The 15,667-nt window shown below is 42.4% G+C and overlaps 1 protein-coding gene across 1 annotated transcript in view; it reads right to left on the reverse strand.

Annotated features, from left to right (window-relative positions):
- Positions 1-15,667, reverse strand: part of LOC141149736 (uncharacterized) — a 111,318-nt gene that overhangs the window by 62,654 nt on the left and 32,997 nt on the right. The window contains exons 12-14 of the mRNA XM_073636919.1: positions 5,363-5,460; positions 5,123-5,240; positions 253-1,700 (exon numbers count right to left, since the gene is read on the reverse strand). Coding sequence (XP_073493020.1) covers positions 253-1,700; positions 5,123-5,240; positions 5,363-5,460 — 1,664 coding nt within the window. The remainder of the gene's footprint in view (positions 1-252; positions 1,701-5,122; positions 5,241-5,362; positions 5,461-15,667) is intronic.

Here is a 15,667-nt window from a genome sequence, read left to right on the forward strand (position 1 = left end):
CATTTTTGCATCAACTAATTTGAGTAAAACTGAAGATTTTCTAATGAGAGTTATATTATTACCCTTACTTTCATGTTTTGATTACAAAAAAAATGTGCTATGAAACTTAGTGTTGGCAAAATTTTAGAAACTGATCTTGTGCTCAGTGAGCTATTAAATAAAAATCTTACTCATCAAAGGGGGTGTACTCATTTATGCTGAACAATGCTTATTAAACTTTATAAAACACAGTGAACATAATTACAGTTTCTTTCCTGTATGACTTCTCTCATGTTTTACAAGTTGATATTTATGTATAAAAGATTTCCCGCATTCTGAACATGAATACGGCTTCTCTCCTGTGTGAGTTCTCTGATGTTTATGAAGTTGTGATTTACCTGTAAAGCATTTTCCACATTGTAAACATGAAAACGGTTTCTCCCCGGTGTGATTTCTTTGATGTAAAACCAGCTCTGATTTACTTTTAAAACATTTCCCACATTCCGAACAAGAAAATGGCTTTTCTCCTGTATGAATTCTCTTATGAGTAGAAAGATTTGATTTACATATAAAAGATTTCCCACATTCTGAACATGAATACGGCTGCTCTCCTGTGTGGATTTTCTCGTGTGTCACAAGTGTTGATTTCTCTGTAAAGCATTTCCCACATTCTCGACATGAATACGGCTTTTCTCCGGTGTGAATTCTGTGATGTTTAACAAGATCTGATTTATAACTAAAACACTTCACACATTCTGAACATGAATATGGCGACTTTCCAGTATGAATGCTCTGATGTCTACTAAGATGCCCTTTAGCTGTGAAGGTCTTCCCACATAGTGAACACAAAAATGTTTTTTCTCCTGTGTGAATTCTCTGATGTGTAATAAGATCACCTTTATTTGTAAAGCATTTCCCACATTCTGAACACGAATATGGCTTCTCTCCTGTGTGAATTCGCTGATGTGGAATAAGACTCCTTTTCTCTGTAAAGGACTTCCCACATTCTGAACATGAATATGGCTTCTCTCCTGTATGAATTCTCTGATGGTTAATAAGACTCCAGTTATTCGTGAACAACTTCCCACATTCTGAACATGAATACGGCTTTTCTCCTGTGTGAATTCTCTGATGTGTAACAAGCTGTGATTTATGTGTAAAGCACCTTCCACATTGCAAACATGAAAAAGGTTTTTCCCCTGTGTGAATTCTTTGATGTCTAACAAGGTCTGATTTACTTCTACAACATTTCCCACATTCCGAACATGAAAATGGCTTCTCTCCTGTATGAATTCTCTGATGTGTAATAAGATCCCCTTTAAGTTTAAATGACTTCCCACATTCAGAACATGAAAATGGCTTTTCTCCTGTGTGAATTCTCTCATGTATAACAAATTGTGATTTATATGTAAAGCATTTCCCACATTCTGAACAGGAGTATGGCTTTTTACCTGTGTGTTTTCTGTGTGTTAAAAAATCTGAACTTTTTGTAAATTTCTTGTCACACTGAAGTCTTGTATCCACTGTGTCACCTGGAATTGTGGTATCAATGTGAGATTGTTCAGGAGATGATTCCTCATGATTAGGAGGATTATAAGAAAGTGAAGTGTTGTGAAGTCCAGGAGGTGCAGGAAGGGTGATGAGGTTTTCTCCATTAGAGTGCTCCCAGATATCTTCTTTTTTACAATTTAGTGATGAACCGTTATTCTCACAAGGATTTCCTATAAGGAGGAAAGATAAATTAGATGTGAGTTTTTTCTTCAACACAAAAGAGATTTCTAAAGGTATTTTCTGGATCTCACAATGAAGACCCTCGTCAGTGAAAGTACCGGTAATTTGGAGGACAACTACATGCCATAACATTAACACAATGACGGGTAAAGTGAATGACACTTATAAACTGGTGACATTGGCACAAGTCAGGGGTGGCAGAGATTAGACAGCAAATAGTTCTTTAAGTGGTAATTACTGATGACAGGTTCCCTTAATGTACCTCCAGTGCCATTTCACTCTCTCAAGCTTCATATCTTGCCCTTAGTATAGAAAAGTGTCCACGTAATTAAAGAAGATGTCCACTACTATTAAAAATTCCCCCAATGTAATTAACCCGTTGAGAGAAGATTTTTTCTAATTACCTAGCTTTGTCTTTATTGCCTGTGAGCGGCGCTATCGCTGGCCACTCACCGGCATCACGCGACCCCCGGCTGCAGCCGGCTCTTGCTTCCTCTGATGTCACGTCAAGTGAGGCGTGACTCGGTGATGCGATCCCCGCGGTGGACGCCGGGCTGTGGGTGGGGTTTCCCCGCGCTTCACACCCAGCATCCACCGCGCATTTTCCCAATGAATACAAGGTAATTGTGATTCACAAAATGTTATACAATTGAACAGTGAAGAAAAAAAAAATTACATTTTTACCACTATAATATTATTTTAGCCCCAGATTTTACATTTTCACAAGGGAAAATGGGTAAAAATGACCACATAATTTGTTATACAATTTCTGCTGAACGGGGCAATACCCCATATGTGGCTGTACTGTACTGCTTAGCCACATGGCGAGACTCGGGAGGGAAGGAGCAATATTTTACTCTTGGAGAACAAACTTTAGTAGAACAGTTTGCAGACTCCATATACAAAGCCCCTAAATGGCAGAAGAGCAGAATCCCCCCTCAAGTGACACCAGTTTGCAAACTACACCCCTATGGAAATGTATCTACAGGTGTAGTGATGAATTTGACTCCATGGGTGCTTTCCAGAAACGAGCAGTAATGGATGTTGCGAAGTGAAAATGCAAATATTCCCTTATAGTGGCCAGTACATTGTAGTGTCCGGTACATTGTAGTGCCCTTACGTTGTAGCGCCCAGTACATGATTCCCAGCTAGTGCTTTCTGGAGAAATAAATTGTCTCTCCCCGCTACAGTAATGCCAAACATGTGGATGCTAACTGCACACGGTGGGGCTCAGGAGGGGGCATTTGGATTTGGGAGCGCGGATGTCACTGGATTTCTTTAAGTGGGAGCCACGTCACTTTTCCAGAGCTTTTGTGCTACCAGTAATATGGACACCCCCTATATTACTGTTTACAGATGATGAACCTGAGTGGGGACTTGTTTTTTTTGTGGGTTGAGTAGAAGCTCTTGGTGGCATTTTGGGGTACAGAACATTTTGGAGCATATTTATCCTGTGCTGTACGCTGAACACTTACAGTGGGTACGGGAAGTATTCAGACCCCTTTAAATTTTTCACTCTGTTTCATTGCAGCTATTCGGTAAATTCTAAAAAGTTCATTTATTTTTCTCATTAAAGTACAGTCTGCACCCAATCTTGACTGAAAAAAAGCAGAAATGCAGACAATTTTGCAAATTTATTAAAAAAGAAAAACTGAAATATCACATGGTCATAAGTATTCAGACCCTTTGCTCAGACACTCATATTTAAGTCACATGCTGTCCATTTCCTTGTGATCCTCCTTGAGATGGTTCTACTCCTTCATTGGAGTCCAGCTGTGTTTAATTAAACTTATAGGACTTGATTTGGAAAGGCACACACCTGTCTATATAAGACCTCACCGCTCACAGTGCATGTCAGACCAAATGAGAATCATGAGCTCAAAGGAACTGCCCAAGGAGCTCAGAGACAGAATTGTGGCAAGGCACAGATCTGGCCAAGATTACAAAAGAATTTCTGCATCACTGAAGGTTCCTAAGAGCACAGTGGCCTTCATAATCCTTAAATGGAAGAAGTTTGTGACCACCAGAAGTCTTCCTAGACCTGGCCGTCCAGCCAAACTGAGCAATCGTGGGAGAAGAGCCTTGGTGAGAGAGGTAAAGAAGAACCCCAAGATCACTGTGGCTCAGCTCCAGAGATGAAGTAGGGAGATTGGAGAAAGCTCCACAAAGTCAACGATCACTGGAGCTCTCCACCAGTCGGGCCTTTATGGCAGAGTGGCCAGATGGAAGCCTCTCCTCAATGCAAGACATATGAAAGCCCGCATAGAGTTTGCTCAAAAACACATGAAGGACTCACAGACTATGAGAAATAAGATTCTCTGGTCTGATGAGACGAAGATAGAACTTTTTGGTGATAATTCTAAGCGGTATGTGTGGAGAAAACCTGGCACTGCTCATGACCTGCCAAATACAATCCCTACAGTGAAACATGGTGGTGGCAGCATCATGCTATGTGGGTATTTTTCAGCTGCAGGGACAGGATGACTAGTTGCAATTGAAGGAAACATGAATGCAGCCAAGTACAGAGATATCCTGGATGAAAACCTCTTCCAGAGTGCTCTGGACCTCAGACTTGGCCGAAGGTTCATCTTCCAACAAGACAACGACCCTAAGCACACAGCTAAAATGACAAAGGAGTGGCTTCAGAACAACTCTGTGACCATTCTTGACTGGCCCAACCAGAGCCCTGACCTAAACCCAATTGAGCATTTCTGGAGAGACCTGAAAATGGCTGTCCACCAACGTTCACCATCCAACCTGATGGAACTGGAGAGGATCTGCAAGGAAGAATGGAAGAGGATCCCCAAATCCAGGTGTGAAAAACTTGTTGCATCATTCCCAAGAAGACTCATGGCTGTATTAGCTCAAAAGGGGCTTCTACTCAACACTGAGCAAAGGGTCTGAATACTTATGACCATGTGATATTTCAATTTTTCTTAATAAATTTGCATATTTTTTATTAAAAAACACAATTAGGAAAATTAAAAATGTGCTTATTAAATCATTAAGAAGAGGTGTGAAGGCGGCCCAGTTATTCATCGGTGCGCAACCGGACTCTGTACAGGAGCAGCCGCGCCATCACCGGACGCTTCTGCTGTGATGTGGACAGCGGATAAAGCTTCACTGCACCGGAGACTTCATACAATATCACACACCGGTCATCGTCAGGCGCCGCTAATCATAGTCACATGCCAATCATCATCATCACATGCCGCTAATCATAGTCACATGCCAATCATCATCGTCATACGCCAGTCATCATCATCACACGCCGCTAATCATAGTCACATGCCAATCATCATCGTCATACGCCAGTCATCATCATCACACGCCGCTAATCATAGTCACATGCCAATCATCATAGTAACATGCCAGTCATCATCATCATCACACGCCGGTCATTATTACATACCTGTGGAAACATCTACAGGAATCTCCTCCTTCCCGTCACTCACACACGGCTGATCCCTCCTCGTCATCGCTTCTTCTTCTGTCTCGTCCTTCACTTTATTCTTAGTCGGATCTTCCTCCTGATATATCAGATGTAACAATCAGCACAATACAAGAAACCACCAAAATATACGACATCTATGACCTCGATCAGAAAAGTCCCCCCATATACAGATCCGGTACAGGGCTCAGCACCGTCTACCTGATGACTCTCTGGGATGTTGTGATTCTCCTCTGGACAGTCCTGGGGATACAGAGGACGGGGACATCTCTCTGGTGGATTTCTTTCCATGAGTCCATCTGTAGGAAACACATAGTGACAGAATACAGTGACATGTAAAAGTTTGGGCACCAATGGTCAAAATTACTGTTATTGTGAACAGTTAAGTTGAAGATGAAATAATCTCTAAACGGCCTAAAGTTAAAGATGACATTTCCTTTGTATTTTAGGGAAAACAATAAATAATAAATTATATATATTTTCCAAAATGCATCAGACCTTCTTAGATGTACTTTTGCATACTTCTGACGCTGAATTTCATGGTGAGGTCGCAGGAGAGGTTTTCTTCTGATGACTCTTCCATGAAGGCCATATTTGTGCAGGTGTCTCTGAAGAGTACAATAATGTACCACAACTCCAGAGTCTGCTAAATCTTTCTGAAGGTTTTTTGCAGTCAGGAGGGGGTTCTGATTTGCCTCTCTAGCAATCCTACTGAGAATTAGCTTGGTCTTCCAGACCTTATCTTGACCTCCACTGTTTCTGTTAACTGCCATTTCTTTATTACATTTTGAACCGAGGAAAGGGCAACTTGAAAACACTTAGCTCATAGCCTTCTCCTGCTTTGTGGGCCTCCACCATTTTCAGAGTGCTAGACAGCGGATACCTTGGTTGATAATATCCGTCTTGTGGTTCTTATGTAATCTTTACTTTCAGTTTGGAGATAATGATATGCTCGTTTTCCGGGGCAGCCTATGGGGGGCGCTCTATCTGGGTTTCTGCTGACATATTCATCTGTATGCTCTTATGACAGCTCACTGATCGTTCACTGACCTGCCTCCTATTTTACATAATGCATCTAGTAGTGCGTGGCTAGGTAAAATAGGAGGCAGGTCAGTGAAGGCACAGTGAGCTGCCATAAGTGCATACAGGTGAATATGCAATCAGAGCACCAGATAGAGCGCCCCCCACAGGTCGCCCTGGAGCACGGGCATATCATTATCTCCAAACTGAAAGTAAAGATTACACAAGAACCACAGGACGGATTTCATCAAAAAAGGTATCATTTTAATCAGTGTAATGGCGCCTACCTGACAGTCTATGTAGCTTACTAAGCACAATCCTGCTGACAGGTGCGCTTTAAGTACATAATGTGGAATATCTCCTGAAAAAAATGAATAAAGTGAAACAGTTTTTTTGTATAGAGACTCATGTTAAATACAAAAGAGCAAATGATAATTTAAAACAAAAAACAATGGGAGGGAAAAATAGAAAAATCGAAAGCTTTCTGTGTCACTGGTATTTCCACCTTTACCTTAATTTAGTATGGAAACACATTTTGACTCGCCTGTGGTAAATCACAAAAGAGATTCTCCTGTGATTGTCAGTGCCCATGTGACAAGAATTAGCCAATGAATGATGACTTCAGTGTTTTAAAAAGCCACATGGTAGGCCCCGTTCCTTTGTCACAATGGATTAGACAAAGGAGCTGCTTGAGGACATCAGAACTGCTATTAGCAAACACAAGACTTCCAAAGAGTAGAAGGCCATCTCCAAAAACCTTGGTATCCCAGTTTCAACAGTGCGCAATGTCATTAATAAGTTTGCCAAGCATGGAACCGTCAAGAACCTCCCTGGAAAGAGGAAAATTGGCAAAAGAGGTCTTCGAAGATTGGTGGAAATAGTGGAAAAAAAACATCACGTCAAACATCCAAAGACCTGAAGGCCAACCTGGAATAGTCTGGGGTCATGGTTTCAACAAGTACCATACACCGCACACTAAACCAAGCAGAGCTTTATGTCCGAAGGCCAAGGAAGAAACCATTGCTGAATAAAAGACATAAAAAGGAACGACTGATCTTTGCCAAAGAGTACCTTGACAAGCCTCAATCCTTCTGGGAAAATGTTCTGTGGACAGATGAAACAAAAATAGAGCTTTTTGGCAATGTAAAGCAACAGTTTGTTTACAGACGGCGCAATGAAGGTTATATAAGGAAAGAAAACCTTACCAACACTTAAGCATGGTGGAGTATCCACAACGCTGTGGGGTTGCATTGCAGCATCTGGTACTGGAGGCCTTGACCATATCACAGGAATCATGAAATCAGAGAATTATCAAGAGGTTTTAGAGCGACATGTCCTACCCAGTGAAAGAAAATGTAGTTGGAGTCAAAGATCATGGGTCCTCCACCAAGACAATGACCCAAAGCACACATCCAAAAGTACACAGGAATGGTTGAGAAAGAAAAAACATGGACTGTTTTATAATGGCCAGCAACGAGTCCAGACCTCAATCCCACTGAAAATCTTTGGGGTGAGCTGAAATCTGCCGTTGGGAAAAAGAACCTGCAAACATTCAAGAGCTCGAACAAACTGCAAAGGAAAAGTGGGAGAAAATCCCAGCTGAGAAGGGCAACAAGCTTATAGATGGCTACAAGAAACGTGTGGAGGCTGTCAGCAATGCCAAAGGGTGGGCAACCAAGTATTAATTACTTGAAGAACAGAGAGGAATGGGGTAAAGGAATAGTCAGCTCACCCAACGTTGATTAGCAGTCTTCATCCAGTCTCGGACGTGGAGACAAACAGCAGAAAATAGAATAGAATATCTATGGATCTCTTTTGGTGACTTGCTACTACAGTTTCTAATGTGATCAATAAACTTTGCTTTTTATATTTCTGGCTACCGCTGGAGGATGTTCTTGTTTTTCTGCCAAGTATTAATTAGGGGTTTAGGGGGGCCTTTATTGCTGCACATGCTGTTTATTCGGTTTCTTCTTTGAAATTGCCACAAGGAGGTTAAACAATGTTCTATTGTTGTATTACTTTGGACCACCAATTAAAAAAGTCCTAAGGATATACTGTAACTTTCATTATTTCTGAAGATATTGTACAGGCCATGAAATAAATGAAGGGATGCCAATAATGGTGATCAGCAGTGCACAGAAGCCCAGTCACTGAGCAGCGGGAGAAGCAGGTCCTCCGAGCCGTCACCACATGGATTATAGGAGGACTCCCAACACAGATTTATGTCATAGTCACAGGATAATGAATAAGGGACACATGCCGATTCCCCATGGGGGGTCGTCTGAGGAGTTTTTTTCCTTCTGAGAACTAGAAATAAGTAAACCTCCGGCTATTTAACCTCTTTATTGTTGAAAATAATAGCACCCGAGGAGTCTATGTGAGGGGGTCCCAGTATGAGCCCATCGGGGTCTTCACTTTATAGTTATTTTCAGATGGGATGACCGAAAAACATCTGTTCTAATAAAATATACTTTTTCCTATAAAGTATTTAATCCCTTCCCAATATCCAGCATCTACCTGTAACTGCAGTGATCGGGGCTTAAACTCTGACCTTTGCGATTAACCCCATGAATACATAGTTATATAGGTTTAAATAAGACTCAGGTCCATCAAGTCCAACCGGTCTCCACAAGTTCTACATTCTTTTTCAATTATTTTAACCTACAATGACATTCACTGTGAGAAAATCATCCGGCCCTTCTATAAATGCCATTTCTCTTGATTTAACAAATCTAATCGTCTGGAATAACTGAGAAAAAAAGCCGTATTGTCACAGGTAATACATTGGGATCACAGGCTTTTATCTCTGTATTACAGTCGTGAGGCAGTGAGGGGAATTATATGCGGGGGACGGTATGTATCCCCCAGGATGCTCATAGAGGCACATTGAACCCGCTGGAGTGCACTGGAGTCACAGAAACACCTGTGGCTGCAGAGCAAAATAAAAGGAAAGTTTGGACTTGGTCAAACTATTTGACCAAGTTGGATTTAAGAAAACCCAGCATGGGCTTTTATTTTGGGAGTGATCTGCAGGTGGTAGTGGGGCGGTCCACTCCCTCCTGCCGAGTCTTACAAGTGGCTCATGGCCACAGAATCCATTAAAAAACCTTCAGCAAAGGTTTGGGTGAGTCAGTGGTTTGTTTGCTAAGCTGCAGAGCAGGACGCTCTGTACAATGCAGCCTGGGTGAAGGCGCAACAAAGGCTGGTGAAGGGAACGTAACTGGCGCACCCGAGTGAAACGGCAGCAGGCTTACACGTTCAAAAGTGACCAAAACATCAGTCAGAAAGCATTGGTACTGAGATGTGGTCTGTGGTCCCCACCTGCAGAACCACTCCTTTATTGAGGGTGTCTTGATAATTGCCAATAATTTCCATCTATTGTCTATTCCATTTGCATAACAGCATGTGGAATTGATTGTCAATCAGTGTTGCTTCCTAAGTGGACAGTTTGATTTCACAGAAGTTTGATTTACTTGGAGTTATATTCTGTTGTTTAAGTGTTCCCTTTATTTTTTTGAGCAGTGTATATACCAGTGATTAGCTGCAGAGCATTGCAAGTAACATGGAGATACAATGCAGATTTCAGAAGAGATAACACGTAGCAGAGGAGTGAGATATTAATATCACGGGGGGAGGAAATGTGTAAGAGGGAGACCAGGACGGTCATGCGCCTCTTCCCTCTTTCTGCACATATTGCTGTACCCTGTGTTTATATATGAGTATGTATGTGACCTAATGTCTGATGTGTTAGTTATAGGGTGAGTATATATAGGTAGAGTATTAGATTAGGTGCTGCATGTTAGCAGACATTTCAATTCATATATATTCAGCTCTGGCTCAGGATAGCACGCGTGCTGGGTCACGCGTGCAACAGATTAAGTGCAATAACTTAAAGTGCTTTTAATAAGCAGTTATACAATGGCAGTTGGACAGGGCAGGAGACAGGTAAGGTGCATAAGATATTCATACAAACATGCTGCTTCTTGGTCAGTTGTATTGCATTAGTCATTGCAATCAGCCTCTTACTTGTTTTAACTTCTGCTTTCTCACATCTCGCCCGCCCTTTAACACATTCTATGCACTCTCTCCATATCCACCCCTCCCATCTCCCCTCTCTCATGTATAACATCCACTACCTCCATACAGCACTCAAAACGTTCATACAAATCATTGCACCACCTGCTCTTTCTCTTTTTTCTCCTTCTCCTAGTCGCTGGTGACATCTCCCCCAACCCTAGGCCTCCCGGCACTAGCATATACTCTCCTCCAGCTGCATATAGAAACCCAGCTAATCTTAGTAACATTCAGTGCCTGCCCTCTCCAATTGCTTTCATTGTGCTCTCTGGAACGCACGGTCTGTGTGTAACAAACTAACTTACATTCATGATTTTTTCCTCAGCAATTCCCTTCACCTTCTGGCTATTACATAAATCTGGACCCAGCATTCAGACACCACCGCAGCTGCTGCACTCTCATTTGGTGGGCTGAAATTTTCACATACGGCCAGACCTGAGAATAGACAGGGTGGAGGTGTTGGTTTGCTCCTTTCACCACAATGTGCTTTCCAGGTCACCCCCCACGCCGGTTCCCTCACTTATGTTTCCTTCCTTTGAAGTCCACACTGTCAGACTCTTCAAACGTTCTCCCTGTGAGTGGCGGTTGTGTATCGCCCTCCAGGCTCCTCCCGCCAGTTCTTGGATCACTTTGCCACCTGGCTTCCTCACTTTCTATCCTGTGACATCCCCACCCTCATCATGGGAGACTTTAACATCCCCATCAATGATCTCCTCTCCCAATCTGCCTCTCATAGGTTACTAACTCTCCTACACATGAAGACGGGAATACTCTGGACCTGGTTTTCTCCCGTCTATCCTCGCTGCATGACTTTACTAACTCCCCTCTCCCGCTCTCGGACCACAACCTTCTTTCCTTCTCTGTCAAGAACTGTCTCCTCACCCGGGACACCCCTACTTACCTCACTTATAGGAATACAGGTACCATTAATACCCAGCAGCTTATGGACAATCTCCACACATCTTCAGCCCCCATCTCCTCCCTCTTCTGTCCAGACTTGGCATTGTCACACTACAATAATACAGTGAAGAGCGCCCTAGATGAAGCAGCACCTTCTACACGCAGAAAGACCCGACACAGACAACGGCAGCCATGGCACACAATGCAAACACGTTTTCTTCAGCGTTGCTCTAGGTGTGTTGAGCGTCAGTGGAGAAAATCTATTTTAGCAGAGGACTTCATCCACTATAAATTCATTCTCAAAACCTATAACTCTGCCCTTCATCTGGCCAAACAATCCTATTTCACCACCCTCATCACTTCACTGTCCAACAATCCAAAACGACTTTTTGAAACCTTAAACTCCCTCCTGAAACCTAATGCACAGGCCCCCACCACCAACCTCAGCAGTGAGGATCTGGCCACTTATTTCCTAGAAAAAAATCAACCACATCAATCAGGACATCTCAGCTTAATCTCCTCAGTGCCTGGATCCCCTTCCCTGCCGCACTTCAAGCTCACTAGCCATCTTTGAGCCTGTTACAAAAGAAGTTACCCAGCTCCTCACTTCTTCTCGACCTACAACCTGCAACTGTGACCCCATTCCTTCACACCTCCTGCACTCTCTCTCACCGGTGGTCACCACTCACCTGACAAATATTTAACCTCTCTATTTCTTCAGGTATCTTTCCCTCCTCATTTAAACATGCCATCATAACCCCTTTACTTAAAAAGCCATCACTGGACCAGAACTGCACTGCTAACTACAGACCTGTCTTTAATCTTCCTTTCATCTCTAAACTCCTGGAACGCCTGGTCCACTCCCGTCTAATCCGATACCTCTCAGATAACTCTCTTCTTGACCCTCTACAATCTGGTTTCAGCTCCTTACACTCCACTGAAACTGCCCTCACTAAAGTCTCTAATGATCTATGAACAGCTAAGTCCAAAGGTCACTGCTCCCTGCTGATTCTCCTGGATCTCTCTGCTGCATTTGACACTGTGGGTCACCAGCTCCTCCTCACTATGCTCTGCTCTATAGGCCTCAAGGAAACCGTTCTCTCCTGGATCTCCTACCTCTCTGACCGCTCCTTCACTGTATCTTCGTCATGACAACATCCGGGTCACCAGACAGCAGGAAGATTGCTTGGACATGCGCAGTGCATCTCCAAGCAATCTTCACACTGTGCATTTCTGACAGCTTGCATGGCATAGGGATGGTGCTGCATTCCTGTGCCATGCAGGCGATCAGAGAAAAAAAAGTGAAAGTCCCAGAGTGGGACAAAGTAATAAAGTGTATAAACTGTGTGAAAGTGGAAAAAAAAAATAAAAAAAAAATTTGCAAAAATATAAAAAAAAAATAAAAAAAATAATCCACCAAAAATAAAAATATAATGTACCCATCAATAAATATTATTATAAAAAAAAAACAATAAAAGTACACATATTTGGTATCGCCGCGTCCGGAACAACCTGACCTATAAAACTGTCCCACTAGTTAACCCCTTCAGTGAACAAGGTAAAAAAAAAAAAAAAAAAAAACGAAGCAAAAAACAATGCTTTATCACCATACCGCCAAACAAAAAGTGGAATAACACGCGATCAAAAAGACGCATATAAATAAAAATGATACCGCTGAAAACGTCATCTCGTCCCGCAAAAAACAAGCCGCCATACAGCTCCATCAGCCGAAAAATAAAAAAGTTATAGCTCTCAGAATAAAGCGATGCTAAAAAATATTTTTTTCTATAAAATAGCTTTTATTGTGTATAAGCGCCAAAACATAGAAAAATGATACAAATGTGGTACCGCTGTAAACGTACTGACCCGAAGAATAAAGCTACCTCATCAATTTTACCACAAGCGGAACAGAATTAAAAAAAAAACAAAAAAACAATTCCTGAATTGTTGGTTTTTGTTTATTCTGCCTCCCAAAAAAATCGGAATAGAAAGCGATCAAAAAATGTCACGTACCTGAAAATGGCACCAATAACAACGTCAAGTCATCCCGCAAAAAACGAGCCGTCACATGACTGTCTGCCAAAATCTGGAAAAATGATAGCTCTCAAAATATGGCGATGCAAAAACTAGATTTTACAAAAAATGCGTCTTTTAGTGTGTGACAGCTGTCAGTCATAAAAACCCCACATGATTCTGGCATTGCTGTAATCACACCGACCCGAAGAATAAAGTCGTCTAATCACTTATACCGCACAAGGAACGGCGTCAAAGATAAACTCTTGGGTTAGGATTGGGTTAGGGCTGGGTTTGAGGCTAGGGCTGTGCTGGGGCTAGGGTTGTGCTGGGGCTAGGGTTGTGCTGGGGCTAGGGTTGTGCTGGGGCTAGGGTTGTGCTGGGGCTAGGGTTGTGCTGGGGCTAGGGTTGTGCTGGGGCTAGGGTTGTGCTGGGGCTAGGGTTGTGCTGGGGCTAGGGTTGTGCTAGGGCTAGGGTTATGCTAGGGCTAGGGTTGTGCTAGGGTTAGGGCTGGGGTTGGAATTTTTTTCAAAAGTAAGAAAAAAAGATGACGATATGGCGACTAGTGTTGAGAGCAAGTGCTCGCTACTTGAGTTTGCATCGGGTGCTCTGGTATGCATTGAGTATCGTGGGTATTTGAGTGACATGCTCGAGTCTCTGCCCCATATGCTTCGCGGCCAAAAAACTTTACGGGGATTGCCTGCCATGCACGAGCGATCCCCGCATGTTTTTTTTGGGTGTCTAATAACCGTGAAACATGCGGAGCAGGGACTCGAGCATGTCACTCGAGCACACGCTGTACATGGTGCATACCTGAGTACCCGATGCAAACTCAAGTAGCGAGCACTTTCGCTCAAAAATAATGACAACTTATTCAATATGATGACCTAATGTAAACAAATTCTGTGCCGTACCTCTGGGTTCAAAATGTTCACTATACACCTTAATAAAATCCTTGAGGGGTATAGTTTCCAAAATGGGGACACTTGTGGGGGAGCTCCACTGTTTAGGCACATCACGGGCTCTCCAAACGCGACATGGTGTCCGCTAACAAATTGAATGGAAAATCGGCTCAAATTGTTAGCGGACGCCATGTTGCGTTTGGAGAGCCCCTGTGTGCCCAAACATTGGAGCTCCCCCACAAGTGACCCCATTTTGGAAACTACACCCCCCAAGGCACCTATCTAGATTCATAGTGAGCACTTGGAACCCCAGGTGCTTCTCAAATTGATTCATAAAAATGAAAAAGTGTTTTTTTTTTTCACTTTTTCATTTTTACGAATCAATTTGTGAAGCACCTGGGGGTTCCAAGTGTTCACTATGCATCTAGAAAGGTGCCTTGGGGGGTCTAGTTTCCAAAATGGGGTCACTTGTGGGGGAGCTCCAAAGTTTGGGCACAGAGGGGCTCTCCAAACGCAACGTGGTGTCCGCTAACAATTTGAGCCGATTTTCCATTCAATTTGTTAGCGGATATCATGTTGCATTTGGAGAGTCCCTGTGTGCCCAAACATTGGAGCTCCCCCACAAGTGACCCCATTTTGGAAACTAGACCCCCCAAGGCACCTATCTAGATGCATAGTGAGCACTTGGAACCCCTAGGTGCTTCACAAATTGATTCGTAAAAATGAAAAAGTGTTTTTTTTTTCACTTTTTCATTTTTACGAATCAATTTGTGAAGCATCTGGGGGTTCCAAGTGCTCACTATGCATCTATAAAGGTGCCTTGGGGGGTCTAGTTTCCAAAATGGGGTCACTTGTGGGGGAGCTCCAAAGTTTGGGCACACAGGGGCTCTCCAAACACAACATGGAGTCCGCTAATTATTCAAGCAAATTTTACAATCAAAAAGTCAAATGGCGCTCCTTCCCTTCCGAGCCCTGCCGTGCGCCCAAACAGTGTTTTTTCCCCAAATATTGGGTATCTGCGTGCCCAGGGGAAATTGCACAACAAATTTTGGGGTCCATTTTTTCTTGTTACCCCTGTGAAAATAAAAAAAATTGGTTCTAAAGTAACATTTTTGTGAAAAAAGTTAAATGTTAATTTTTTTCTTCCACATTCAAAAAATTCCTGTGAAGCACCTGAAGTGTTAATAAAGTTCTTGAATGTGGTTTTGAGCACCTTGAGGGGTGCAGTTTTTAGAATGGTGTCACTTTTGGGTATTTTCTGTCATAAAGACCTCTCCAAGTGACTTCAAATGTGATGCGGTCCCTAAAAAAATGGTTTTGTAAATTTTGTTGGAAAAATGAGAAATCGCTGGTAAACTTTTAACCCTTATAGCTCCCTAACAAAAAAAAATTTTGGTTCCAAAATTGTGCTGATGTAAAGTAGACATGTGGGAAATGTTATTTATTAACTCTTTTGTGTGACATATCGCTCTGATTTCAGGGCTTAAAAATTAAAATTTTGAAAATTGCAAAATTTTCAAAATTTTCGCCAAATTTCCGTTTTTTTCACAAATAAATGCAAGTGATATCAAAGAAATTTTTCCACAATCATGAAGTA

Source organism: Phyllobates terribilis, unplaced genomic scaffold, assembly GCF_046119375.1.
Source record: "Phyllobates terribilis strain yellow unplaced genomic scaffold, ASM4611937v1 Scaffold_1__5_contigs__length_1240528914, whole genome shotgun sequence".
Classification (NCBI taxonomy): domain Eukaryota; kingdom Metazoa; phylum Chordata; class Amphibia; order Anura; family Dendrobatidae; genus Phyllobates; species Phyllobates terribilis.